Source organism: Onychostruthus taczanowskii, unplaced genomic scaffold (genome assembly GCF_017590055.1).
Source record: "Onychostruthus taczanowskii isolate IOZ18803 unplaced genomic scaffold, ASM1759005v1 scaffold39, whole genome shotgun sequence".
Classification (NCBI taxonomy): domain Eukaryota; kingdom Metazoa; phylum Chordata; class Aves; order Passeriformes; family Passeridae; genus Onychostruthus; species Onychostruthus taczanowskii.
In genome coordinates, this window is record NW_024501348.1 from 4,346,059 (window position 1) to 4,358,739 (window position 12,681).

The 12,681-nt window shown below is 41.5% G+C and overlaps 1 protein-coding gene across 1 annotated transcript in view; it reads right to left on the reverse strand.

Moving 5' to 3' along the window:
* Positions 1 to 3,552: 3,552 nt before the first annotated feature.
* ORC3 (origin recognition complex subunit 3) overlaps positions 3,553 to 12,681 on the reverse strand; it is a 35,260-nt gene continuing 26,131 nt past the window's right edge. The window contains exons 15-20 of the mRNA XM_041412405.1: positions 12,272 to 12,354; positions 11,702 to 11,799; positions 10,660 to 10,801; positions 6,379 to 6,495; positions 5,223 to 5,302; positions 3,553 to 4,092 (exon numbers count right to left, since the gene is read on the reverse strand). Coding sequence (XP_041268339.1) covers positions 3,987 to 4,092; positions 5,223 to 5,302; positions 6,379 to 6,495; positions 10,660 to 10,801; positions 11,702 to 11,799; positions 12,272 to 12,354 — 626 coding nt within the window. The 3' untranslated portion in view covers positions 3,553 to 3,986. The remainder of the gene's footprint in view (positions 4,093 to 5,222; positions 5,303 to 6,378; positions 6,496 to 10,659; positions 10,802 to 11,701; positions 11,800 to 12,271; positions 12,355 to 12,681) is intronic.

The window sequence follows — 12,681 nt, forward strand, 5'->3', positions numbered from 1 at the left end:
CTGTGTCCCATCTCATTAACAGGGTAGTTTGAGTTGAAGCGGGTAGATGAACTTGGTAATTAGCTGATGCTTACTTATGGTATCAGAGAAACCTTGTGATGAGCTCAGCTGTTTTGGTGAACTCTTTCACTTAAGAGTGAGATTGAAGGTTCAGAATTGGACACATTGCCGCAGTAGCAAGTATTTTCTGCTCACTTCCCTGAAACCTGTCTTGCCTAAATATTTGGATTATTTCTACTCTTATTTTCAGAATCCCAGAAATGAGAAATCTCTGCTAGACTCCCCTCTCAGGTCTTCTGTCACTGAAGATAAAACTATCAAGGGCTGTAATTTCTGTTACCTGCCTTGAAGTCCTCAGTCCCTCTCCTTCCTGCTCCTCACTTTTTGACCTCCTTTTATTAAGTTGCCCAGGCTAGGAAAACGACTGCTTCTAAGTGGACCACCATGCTGATCTGGCAGCCTCATACAGCTCATCAATTTCCTGTGTTCTTATATTTTATTTTGGGATATTAAGATTTCTAAATAAGAAGTGCTGTCATGCTAGCACCCAGCCACTCCTGTACTGCTCCAAATTGATGCATAGTAAGCAGTCTTGTGGCCGATGAAAGCATGGCACGGTGAGTGCTGATGTATCACAGCTGTGGTATGCTTAATTTGTGCCTCTTTTGGAAATGAGGTTGCCTTCTTTGAAATTTTTCATTTTTTAACCTGCTGCTTTTCTGTGCTGGACTTCAAACTGGCTCCTTTTTGTAATCTCAGTGCCAGTATCTAGAGTGATGAATCACACAGGAAAGACTTGTTCTAACAAGAGACATACTCTTCAGTAGGAAAATGGCTGGCAGCTTGATGGCTGTTGAAAAAACTAAGGAAATTGGGGTACTGTGAGGAGCTGGCTGGTGCTTGAATACCAACCTGCTTTGCAGAACCTTTTCGATGGCTTTTGAGTCAAGGAGAAATGGGTACAGTTCAGTAACTACACAGTTCTTGGCACTACAGTTTGTGGTGGCCACATGTAGAATATTTGTGCCATTTGTATGTAACTGCAGTCTTACCCAAAAGCCAGGCAAGCTCAGAACAGTTAACTGGAACTTAACAAAGTGAATCCAAAGATCTTGGTTAGCCTGTTTTTTAAGGTAGTGATGTATTTCTGTCTTTACAAGCAGATCTCAGTTACTGTGTACTTGAAAAGCAGCATGTACATCCTGTGTGTTGATTTTTGTGTCTAGATGTGAGAGCATATAGCCATAAGATGATTCAGCAACTTTCAAGGTTGCAAAGGAAGGAGATTCAAAGCAATCTTGTGTGCTGATGTTTGAGATTTGCCTGTGTACACTTGAACAGCATGACCAGTCACAGATTCTGCTTAAAAACTTTGTTTTGTTCAAATTGGGAAGGATTTAAGCTTTCTGACTCCACAGTGGGGAGAAAAAAATGGAGGCTGGTAAAGTACTAAAAGTTGATGCTCTCGTTAACCAGTGCTTGTGACTTGTATTGGATGTAATTCTCAATGATGAAATGGCTTTTACAGGCACCTGGACTGTTCTTATAGTTTATTGCTGTTATAGGCTTCAAAGTTTGTGTTTGAAACCAGTAGTGCAGTAGTGTAAAGAGGTGTCAAAGAACAGCATCTGTAACAGTAGAGAAAAAGGGTTGGAAAATTATTTTGATGAGCGTTAACTTGCATTCAGGTCTGATTTTTGGCAGTACTTCTGTTGAAAGACGTGGCTACCTAAGAATATGGTAAGAGTTCAGAGGTGAGGCTTTACACTAGAGTTTGAGAACTACTACAGACATTAACACTTTGGGGTTTTTTTGTCTTGTTTTCTTTAAGTGAACATTGCAGACAGTGAAGATTTTCTGGAATATCTGCAAAACATGTTACTGCTATGCAGACGGTTGTAGAAACTAATTTTTAATTTTCCAGTTGAAATCTGTTTCAGCTAAGGTGCGTGAGGGTGTCTCAGCTGTTACTGATGTTGATTCCAGATTCAGTGATGTTAAGCTTTTTCCAGGAAAGTAGGACTGATTGCAAAGTCCAGCTTCTGAAGAAAGGTGAACTAAATTATTTAGTTTGTGTTTTTAACTGTTCAACCTTCTTACCCTCCTTGCTAAAGAGAATGAAACGCCAAGTACAGAATGAAAGATTTGATCTGAGAAACCGTATGTAGCACAGCAAATGTGACTTCTAACCGTACAAATTTGTTATTAGTTAAAGGGAAGAAACAGCCATTAACTATTAATTTTACTGTTTTAATGTCATGTTGCCTGCACATTTGGGGATTAAAGGCCACACACTGTTGAGGCTGGTTTCTCTTTATTTCTGATTGTTTGACCCTCTGGGGGTGTGAAAGTTACCTGGGGTGAGGTTAGCAGAGGGGGGTGGCAGGAGACAACTACACAGCAAAGCACTTGGCTTCTTGTCTTCTTGCACATCACAGAGACATTCGGTGCTGCTCCCTTTCGTTTGTCAAGTGTGTTTGTGAGATAAATGGGGGTGAGGTTCAGGATGGGGCTGCTCAGCCTTCCCCTCTGCTGAAATGTCTCTTTCCTCTCTGTGCCTGGAAAGCTGTCTGTCTGTGCTACTGAACAGGTCCCTGAGCCTGCTCACCAGGGGAGAACAGGAATTTTTTACCCGTGTCTTGAAACTTTTGCAAGTGGTCTACTGTGATCCTAAAAATTCATGCTCTTGAAGTTTTTGTAATTGTTTCCCAAGTTGTATGTTCTGGCAGTAGTCTGATAAGCTCCTCCTCCTCCCCCTTCTGAACTGGCTGGCAGAATTTAGAACCAGACTCCCACATCCACACAGGAAGGACCTGTTGCTGTGACGCTGTGATTCCTGCAGCTGGAAAATACGCTCCAAGAGGGCAGGAGTTCTGTATTTAAAACAAGCCTGACATCTCTGATACACATTCCTGGGGAAACAGCTGGCTAAGTTACTGGTTCTGTAGCACGACTTCCCCTCCCCAGTACAGATCTGGTTTATGGAAGTCATTATAGAGGGTTTATCAAAGCATGGTAGATGCACTGCTCTGCAGGGCAATGCAGCTTTTCCCCTTTGGTTCCAAACGCTTTTCCCATGGTTGAAGAACAGGGCACAGACACTGGCATAAACACGTTTGTTCCTTACACAGAGTTAAGGGAAGAGGTTGGTCTGAGAAGGCATTTTGAAGTTGGATCATCAGACGAGCAGTGCTGGTACATGCTCAGCTGACATTGCATTTCACACAGCTGGTTCCTTTGCCTGCATGCAGAACAAATTTGGCAAAGAGGGAGGTTACAACATGTGCTTTAGGTGGGGATTTTCCTACCTTCCACCTGAGTGCACAACTGCCATGTTCTCAGTCTGCTGACACAAGTTTTCCTAACAGCAGGAGTCAACTAGTACCCATCAACTTGAACTAGAAAAAGGAATTCAAACAGTTTACTTTTGCTCTTGCCAAAGGGCAAAACTCTGCATCTTCACAATTATTCTCTCCCCTTCTCTTCCTCAAGGAGTTTTTAGGGAGTTAGGACCAGTTTGGAAGAACACACAGCAGAGCCTAAACATGGAAGTTCATTATCTTCTTTAGCATACTTGTTTTATTTATTTTTAAACCTAGTTCAAGGATCTAGGATGCATTTTATAATAATGACTCAAATCCTATCAGCTTATAAGGATGTTAATAATACTGCTTCATCACTTGTGGCTGACACAGCCAGTGCTGTCCTTTTGGCTTGCTAGCATGAGTTGTATCAGCGGACTGTTAAATATCACACATCAAAGAAGATTGAAAGTGGCATAACAATACAGTATTTGGAACATGAGCATTAATACAGCAGAATATTAAAAAACAACATCTCTATTCAAGCCTGCCCAGGCACTCAGAATGTATCTCACAATATTCAGGCACTGCTGACTTTGACTCAGTATGCAAAGTTGGCGAGATAACTGTGTGGGAACACAGCCCTTGCTCTGTTGGGAAGTTGATTAGCACCTCGGTGGCACATTAACAGCCTCCCCATGTCAGCCTTGCCACGTGGTCAGTTTTCTGCTTGCTGGGCTTTATGAACCCGAGGAGCTCCAGTTCAGAAACAGCTCGAATAAAGCGAGCGCTGGACATGTCAGTGAAGGAAAGAAACCAAGTACACTTTTGATGAGACAGTGACAGACACACTGTTCTCTTCTAGGAGGGCAAGATTTCCAAGTCATGGTAAGCACAGATTACACAATGTGTTGCACAATGAAATGGTTGGAAATAAGGGCAGAGCACAAGCTGCCTACAGTAAGACAAATCTTTAATCTGATCAGTAGTTCTGCCACATGCATACAACATGACAGCAGAGGAAGAGTTCCTTTTCCCACTCCTAAGAGAAGCTTAAAGCCTGCAAACATACCAATTTTGTAGTGTCGCAGAAGAATTTATACTTTTATGTCCCTTGACAAAAAAATGGATAGATAATTATAGAGATTTTTTCTGAGGTTTCATGGCACCACCTTCTCCTTTTTATTCACTCTGCCTTTGTTGCTGCCTCCCTGACATACAGGTTTATATTCCCAAGTTAGAGGATTAAATTTATTATAAGTGACAATTAACAGTGGAGCTTGTAAAAAAGCAAGTGCCAGGAAAGCCAGGTAAAGTATTAGAGCATATAATTATCCTTCCTTTAGTTAAGCCTATTTTTGTACAACTCTTCATTTCTTCTCTGTGGCAGCACTACTGCTGTAGCCATGAGGTTTGGTTCTAATGCTCATCTATTAAATATTTTTTAGACCTCAGTTCAGGATCAGGAAAAAGTAAGAAGCAGAATGGGTGTCCTGTGCAAACTAAGTTCTCAACTCCAAGGCACTGGAACATAATGAACTACTGCTTCTATTTCTCCATCTGCTCTTCGGTCAGAACCCTCCTCCCAGCTGTTCCCCAGTAATGCTCTACCCCTATCCAGCAGCTACAGCAACTCTCTGATGATTTACCCAAACGGTTTCAACTTGTTTTATGGACTTCTGGTTCTGTTTCAGACCCAAACACTTCCTGAAGACAAAAGCTGCTCTCTTACCTCACCACTCCTAGCCCAACTATTTAAACTGATCTATTTCTTAGACATTTTCAATATATTAAGGCTATTGAAAGGATTTTTTTCTGAAATTAGTTAATCAGTGTACATGAAACTGTATTTTAAAACCCCTGATTCATAAATCCTGTAAGATTTTCCATGTCAAGCTTGAGAAAAATGAGAAAGGATACTGGATAACATCATCCACCTGGTCTGAGGAAGCTGCATCTGCATTTGGTTCCTCAGCTGCCATCACCACAGTTGAGAAAGCCTAGAAAGGGAAAAGCAGCACAGATTTATTCCAGTTCATAGACAGACAGATCTGCATATAAAATAGTAACCTCTGAGCTGAAGGCTATCACTCAGGGCAATAAGATCTTACAAGGAGAACTCCAAGAGTGTGTCAGTTCAGCAGGTATCACAAGATATCACGAGAGCAAGCAAGGTTACACATTACCATGGCAGGAATACAGAATGCAAGACATCACTCTCTGAACTCCTGTGCCTGCATTTTACATCTCAAATGGTTCTGGGTCCTGACCCATTCTCAGAGAAACTACAGAACTGAAAAAATATTCTCAAACTGAGACTGCTTAAATATTCTGGGAAAGTGATAGAGGTAAGTTGGCTGTGAAGAAATCTATAAAACTGAGGGACAGCAAGAGTCTGGGTAGGAATATACAATACACAACCAGGGCAGCAGCAAACAAAAGACACTTGGAAGAAGTAAAAGGAGTATTCTCTAAACTGCAGGTGGTTAAGCTACAGAGTTTCTTGCAGAAGTTGCTGTGGTTGCTAAAATATACTGGTAATGACATCCAGGTAAGTTTACAAAATACAGAAGAACCACTCAAGTTTAGGAAACCTTAGAACTAAAATGTGATTGTTAGCCAGGGAGACCCGATCATATTAATGTATGTTCTCTTGCTATATTCTCTCTGCTTTTGGCTACAGTATGAGACAGGCTGCCAGGCTAGAAGGACCCAGGCTTTTCCCTGGCATACTGTCTCCAAGAGCCCCCCTTGCCTGTTTCCATAAAAGTGTCACAGAATACTTAAAAGAGGAAAAAAGAAAGGCAATTTTGTTAAGCACAAAATCTCATCTGTGCTGAGCATAAAATAGAAACAGAAGCAAAATAGTTTCATCACAGATTATCAGAGCTAGAAATAAATTATTCACAAAAGAGAAAGACTTATTGGAGTTACTGCGGGTTCTTGTGGTCTTGTGGACCAAGGTATGCAATGGTTTAAGCTGTCAAAAGGGGCACTGAAGAAAAGCAGACATGCAGCACAAAGGTAAATCAGAATACTGAAAGCAGGTGAAGGAACTGTTTGCATCATCACGTACCTCTAACCAGTCAACGAGATTAATCAATCTGCCACATTCCAAATGGAGCTTATACACTATGCATATGTCAGGGGCTTTGTTAGAAATGCCTCCTCCATCACATCTCAGAGCTTGATTCTGATGAAAAAAAATTGAAGGCAGTAACTTTGATCAGTGTCTAATCTTGAGCAATTCCAAAGGCTAGATAAAACACTATTTCAGGTAATTCAGATAGTAGGTATTTTATGCAAATATTTACTGTTTGTGTGTTTAATGGCAAGTTGATGGTACAAAGGAAAAAAAATCCCAAAAAACAAACAGGAAAATTAGCATACTATTAAAAAAAAAAAAAAAAAAAAAAACCAACAAAACCTTTCCTACAGCTACTTCACTCCTGGTGTTCCTTCTATAACACTTATGCAGTATCTACTGTAATGAGTGATTATCAGATTATTCCTTTATGCAATTTTTTTGCTAGTTCTATTTACATACAAGAGAGAAATACTCCATTTTATGGAGTTGGGAGAAGAAACTAGTTGTGATTTGCCATGTAGAAAATAGGAAAGTATAATTTTTCCCCCAGGCCCCTTGAAAGGAAGAGGAAGACTTACTATAGATCTGTCATATGTACTAAAAATAATTGCTTTTTTCATCTCAGAGTTTTAACTTTGAAATGTAACAATCATTTATCTCTGGCTTGAAACTCGGCATCTGTAAAGGCAAAAGTCTAATTTCTCACTAGTATACTATGTTTCAGGAAATTCATGGACTCATTAAGGTTGGAGAAGCCTTTGCAGATCATGTGAGTCTAGTGATTAACCCAGCACTGCCAAGGCCAGTATTAAAACTGTGTTCTTTACTGACACATCTACATGTCTTTCAAATCTCTCCAGGGATGGTGAGTCCACAACTTGCCTGGGCAGCCTGTTCCAATGCTGCTTCTTTCCAGGAAGAAATTCTTCCAAATACCCAACCTAAACCTCCTTTGGTGCAACCTGAGGCCATTTTTTCTTGTCCTGTTGCAGATTCCCTGGGAGAAGAAGCCAACCCCCACCTGGCTACAACCTCCTTTCAGACAGCTGTAGAGAGTGATAAGGTCCCTCCTGAGCCTCCTTTTCTCCAGGCTAAACAGTCTCATCTCATAGGACCCTTCCCCAGTTTTGCTGTCCTTCTCTGGACATGCTCCAGCGCCTCAATGTCCTTTTTAAAGTGAGGGGCCCAGCACTGGACACAGCACTCGAGGTGTGGCCTCACCACTGCAGAGCAGGGGGGGACAGTCACTGCCTGGCCCTGCTGGCCACACTACTGCTGATCCAGGCCAGGTGCCATTGGCCTTCCTGACCGCCTGGACACAGCTGGCTCATGTTCAGCCTCTCCTGAGCTGCACCCCCAGGCCCTTTTCTGCTGGGCAGATTTCCAGCCTCTTGGAGTCAAGGTCATCAGCACTGAACCATTTACTTGCGAAGCTGAAAAGCCACTCAAGCCAGAGGCAAAAGTCTCTGTACAGCTGCAGAAATTTACAGCATTTCATTTCAGTTTCATGCACTCTAAGAAGTCAGCTGTCTTAACATGAAAACAACCACAAGGATCATTCCTTTCAGGTTACAGAAGTTTGTTCTAAAACACTTTATATGCTAGTAAAATATACAAGCAACTTTAGGGAAGTTATAAAGCTGTAGTAATGACAGACACCTTCAAAAGAGAAATGCTTTTCAAGACAGAAAAGAAGGCTAGGGGAAAAAAATCGCTCGGGAATCTTTAGTTTACCCATAGATCTCAATTCGTGCAATTTTTGAGACTCAGCTCCAGTTTGGACTCTGTCACTTATGAGACATTTCACAATGTACAAAACACTAAGCAATTTTCAAGTTTATTTATTCTCCTCTACAAGGAACATAAAAGCTGCAGCCCTTAGGTTAATATCTGTCAGTTCATTACAAGAGGGTTTCCAGAAAAATGCAGAGAAATATGGCTAACCCCTCACAGTGTTACAATGCTGACATTAGTTCACCAGGAACTCAGGAGTATTATGGTACACTTCTGTAACTCAGGAGTGTACCACAATAGTTTACAATACTCCTGTGTTAGTACCTGGCACACATGAGGTTACACTTCTGGCTGATCTAGATCTAGTGACTCACCACTGCCCAGAAGGACAACACTACACCCTTCTCATTTCCCCTCTCCCACAGCACTGTGGTTTTCTACTACTCACCCATGTGCCAACCTGGCAATGCTGGACCCTTTGCTTTTCTCATTTTAAGGTCAGGGCAGTTATCACAACCAAGATAGGATGCGGCTTCCAGAGCAAGCGCACCCTCCTGGAGCAGGCTCATCTGCAGCAGCCCCTGAGCGACCCCAGGCTCCCTTGTGCTAACTGGGCCAAGCTCTGCAGCTGCCAGCGGGGAAACCTCGGCTCTGGGGCTGCAGCACACCTGTGGTCCCGAGAGGAAATAAGCAGGCTGACAAGCAGGAAGTTGCCCTACCACAAGCAGCCAGTTGTGAATCCATCTGTACAGCACAGAGGTGCTGCCTCCAAAAGAAGAAAACAGGAGTGGGAGCAACCCAGAACACAGCTGATGAGGAACTGCTCTTGCCTGACCCTGCCCCAAGGCTAGAGAGAGGACACAGCATACTTTGCTCTGGAATGAATGCTGTTACCCCAAGGACCAAAGCCTCTTTCTCTGATATGGGAGCTGGTATCCCAAGATTCAGCTTGTTAAATTTTCAAGGGATCAGTGAAACCAGAATTACGCTGGGTTTGGTGCAGTTTTTTTGGGTTCTCTTCTCCCCCACAGCCTGATAGATATGACCCTTGGTTCACACTTTGCTAAATAACTAACTGGACTCCTGGAAGCAGTGCATCACGTATTAATCATTCACTGGTACTCTACTGAAGCACTTAGTTTTTTCCTGGCCTTCTGGAAGGAACGGTTTTGAAGAACTTTGCTCTGGTCATGGTGCAGAAAAACACAAACCATGCACAAGTCATAGACAGAAAATATTTGACTCACATGGATTAAAATGCTAAGCAAGATACTCAGCCAATACTGCTACTGTTAGAAGCTATGCCAAAACTCCACAATCTTCTCAGAAAACATTGGAAATATGTTAAAGCATGTCCAAGTACAAAGTACAGGATGACAGAGGGCTTTAAATCTTGTCAAATCATCAAAGAGAGCAGAATACTTATTAAAGACATCAGCAGTACATTTTCTTGGCTGTCCTAGTCTATATATTTACAGGTTTACTAAAAATATAAATTACTGAGGTTCATATTAGGTTTCTTTAATGGTTCATATTAGGTTTCTTTAATGGTAATTGCTAACTACTATTCTCACAAAAAAGCTCTGTAAATGGTTTTAATAATAACTCCTGCACACAGCAAAACTGATAACACTCATTTAAATAGAGGACAGTGCCAGCAAACCCAATACAAATCAGGTTGTAGAATTCAAAGGCTGATCTTTATCAGCCTTTACAGTTCCTGGTGTTAGCTGTGATTCAAGTAATGCATTACTCAGATACAGCCACAACCAATACCTTCTTCAAAATTATGATCAGATTTTAAAGAAAAATGTTAGGCAATAAGAACAACTTCAAGTACCTTCTATAATCAAGTAAAAATAAATGTATGTTCACTCCTTTTCCAAATCCTAGTCTATGTCTTTCTTTTGGTCATTCTTTCAGTTTGACTTATGAAAGAAGTGGAGAACAGTCTGCTTTTCTCTTCTAGAAAAGGGCAGGGTTAGGCTGATCCTTTTCTTGGACTCAGAAAACACAGGATATCAGTGTACAACAAGGATTAAAATAAAATCATAGAGGGAAAGAAAGGACTTGGTTAAATACGCTGTAATTATGCTATTTTAATGTTATGACTCCACCTGAACAGCCTTTACCTTACAGCTAATCTACACAACGAGGACTGAGCACCAGCCCTACTAAGAAAGTCTCTGGAAAGAGTAACAGACACTTTATTTTTCCCTGTGGACAGTCATCCTAATTGTAGCAGAGGACAAAATTAGTTTTGTGCTACATCTACAGAAGAAAGAAAATACCATGTCTAGAATATACTCTGAAAAATGGACTCCTCCTACAGAACACTTCCCAGAATTACCTTCACCAGACAGATTCCCTAGCTCCTTGAACAAAGTCCCCAGTTGCTTATCAGCACTTGCTAGTTCTCTGCAAAACAGCTGAATATGTGCCAAGCTTCATGAAACAGCAAAACTCAGCCTTGTACACCGTGCTCAGAGCCTTGCAGAACTACTGCAGCAGCCCAAGAGCGCAGCCGTCTCCTACCTTCAGGTACCAGTGGGGGTTGTTCAAAGCCGTGTGCAGGGCAGTCCTGGGGGCAGCATTCAAGTGCCCTCGGAGAACAGCGGCTGCGTTGAAATACACGATCTCATGCAGGGTCCTGTCTTCTGCAGGAACAAGGTATCTTCTGGAAAAGCATGAGGTATGGGGGTGTGGGGGAGACACAAGCTTCAGCTGAAGGGAAACAACACAAGTCTACTGCTGTCAGACAATAAAAATGCATGTTTCCCATCCAGTACTGAAAAATCTCTGAAAAACAAGATGAACAGCACTGAAATAAACTTTTAAGCAGAGAAGTCTGTTATTATCAATTCTATATCTAAAGGATTTAGCACAGAACTCTAGGTGGGACACTGAAAATTCAAAAACAAGGGCAGCAGCTACAGTGCTAACCCCGTCAAGTACTCCATAGATCACACTTATCCATCTCAAGGCCTCACCATGAGTCTCTGCTCACCTCGGCCTTCCTAGCTGAAGCTTTTTGCTTGGCAGTCATACTTCTGTTAGCTTCCCTGCCTCCCCCCCACCCTCTATAATTAACAAATGCCTTCATCTCTTCCCCCACCACAACAAGCCTTTCACATTTTCCACTGCAGAGCTGCCTCCAAAACTGCATCTGCTACGGCTTGCTCACCAAAACAGTTCCCAAAATGGACAGGATATCTCACTTGACATCTGTACAGTTTCATAAGTAGAACAGATCAGCAAAGATTAGGGTAAAGACTCTTGACTTTATTTTGCCACTTATACCCACTCCTCCCTCAACACCGTCTCAGTAGCTGAAGTAGGCTGGTCCATTTGTATCCTAATTATTTCAACTGATCTATTGGAAAAGAGGTGTGGTTTGTTTGGTTTTGGCATTTTTTTAGTTATTATTTTTAGAGCCCTCAAAGAAAGAATACGAAGGGGAAAAAAAGGTGTGCCACAGGGACCAAGACACAATTTTGACAAGATTAACATGTTAGTAAAATTTCATTTGCAACTTATGGTGAAAACTAATGCAGGAATATAAAACAGGAAGGCTCACCTTACAAGACTGTCTATATAGTCAACAACTTCAAAACGAAGCATTTCAAACTTTGTCAGTTTCTTAGACCTCCTTGATTCCTTCAACTCCAACAAAGTCTTTAAAAAAAAGTGGTGCATAAGACTACATGGGAGGCAGTTATTCTCTGGAGAACACAATCTATGTGTTTAACATGTATAATTGATTTTTGCTGGCATGTTCTCACTGATGATATTTGAAATGTAATCATGCAGTTATTTTTATTTAGGCCAATGTACTCAGTTCTCAAACCCGTAGGAGTTTCAGAAATTCAAAGAAATATGTGTTAGGCAGAATGTCTAAATTACAAGTTAAATAACAAGAAAACATCTAATTTGCATTTTAAAATCCTGGTTTATGATAGATTATTTTCTATAATTTTCTATGTGTCAGGAAGGCCTGAAATACATAGCTGGTACTTATTCATTCATTTTTAAGATGAGACACACACAACCCTTTACTCAGAGCTCCAGCAAGCTGGGAAGAACTAACCATGAACATTTCAAAACATTAATTTAAGGAACCAGTCAGTAAAGCCTAGGCAGGCCTAACCTTCTGAAGGTGATAAAGGTCTGTCTTCTTCTGGAGCTCCTTTTGTGGCGACACGGACACATCTCGCTCTTGGGAAGCTTCTGCTACTAGAACAAAACATATGTTTGATATGTGGGGTAGACTTTTCCTACATAAACCTCCTAACCCAAGCAATCTTCAAGGTACTCAGCAGTTCCTTGTTCAGACAGCTCCAATCACAGGCAGCTTTTGGGTCTTGCATCTTGTAGAAGATTGTTAAAAAAGGAGTCTGCAGTACAGCTTAGCCAACAGTGATTAGGTAACAATTCAGCCCTGAGCAAAGGCCCAGCACAAGCCTTGCACATCACTCTAATTCTTTTTAGGTCATCCTAGGTCATACTCTCAACATTTGTTAATTTGACAGATTAGGACTAGGTACTACTCATGCTTTT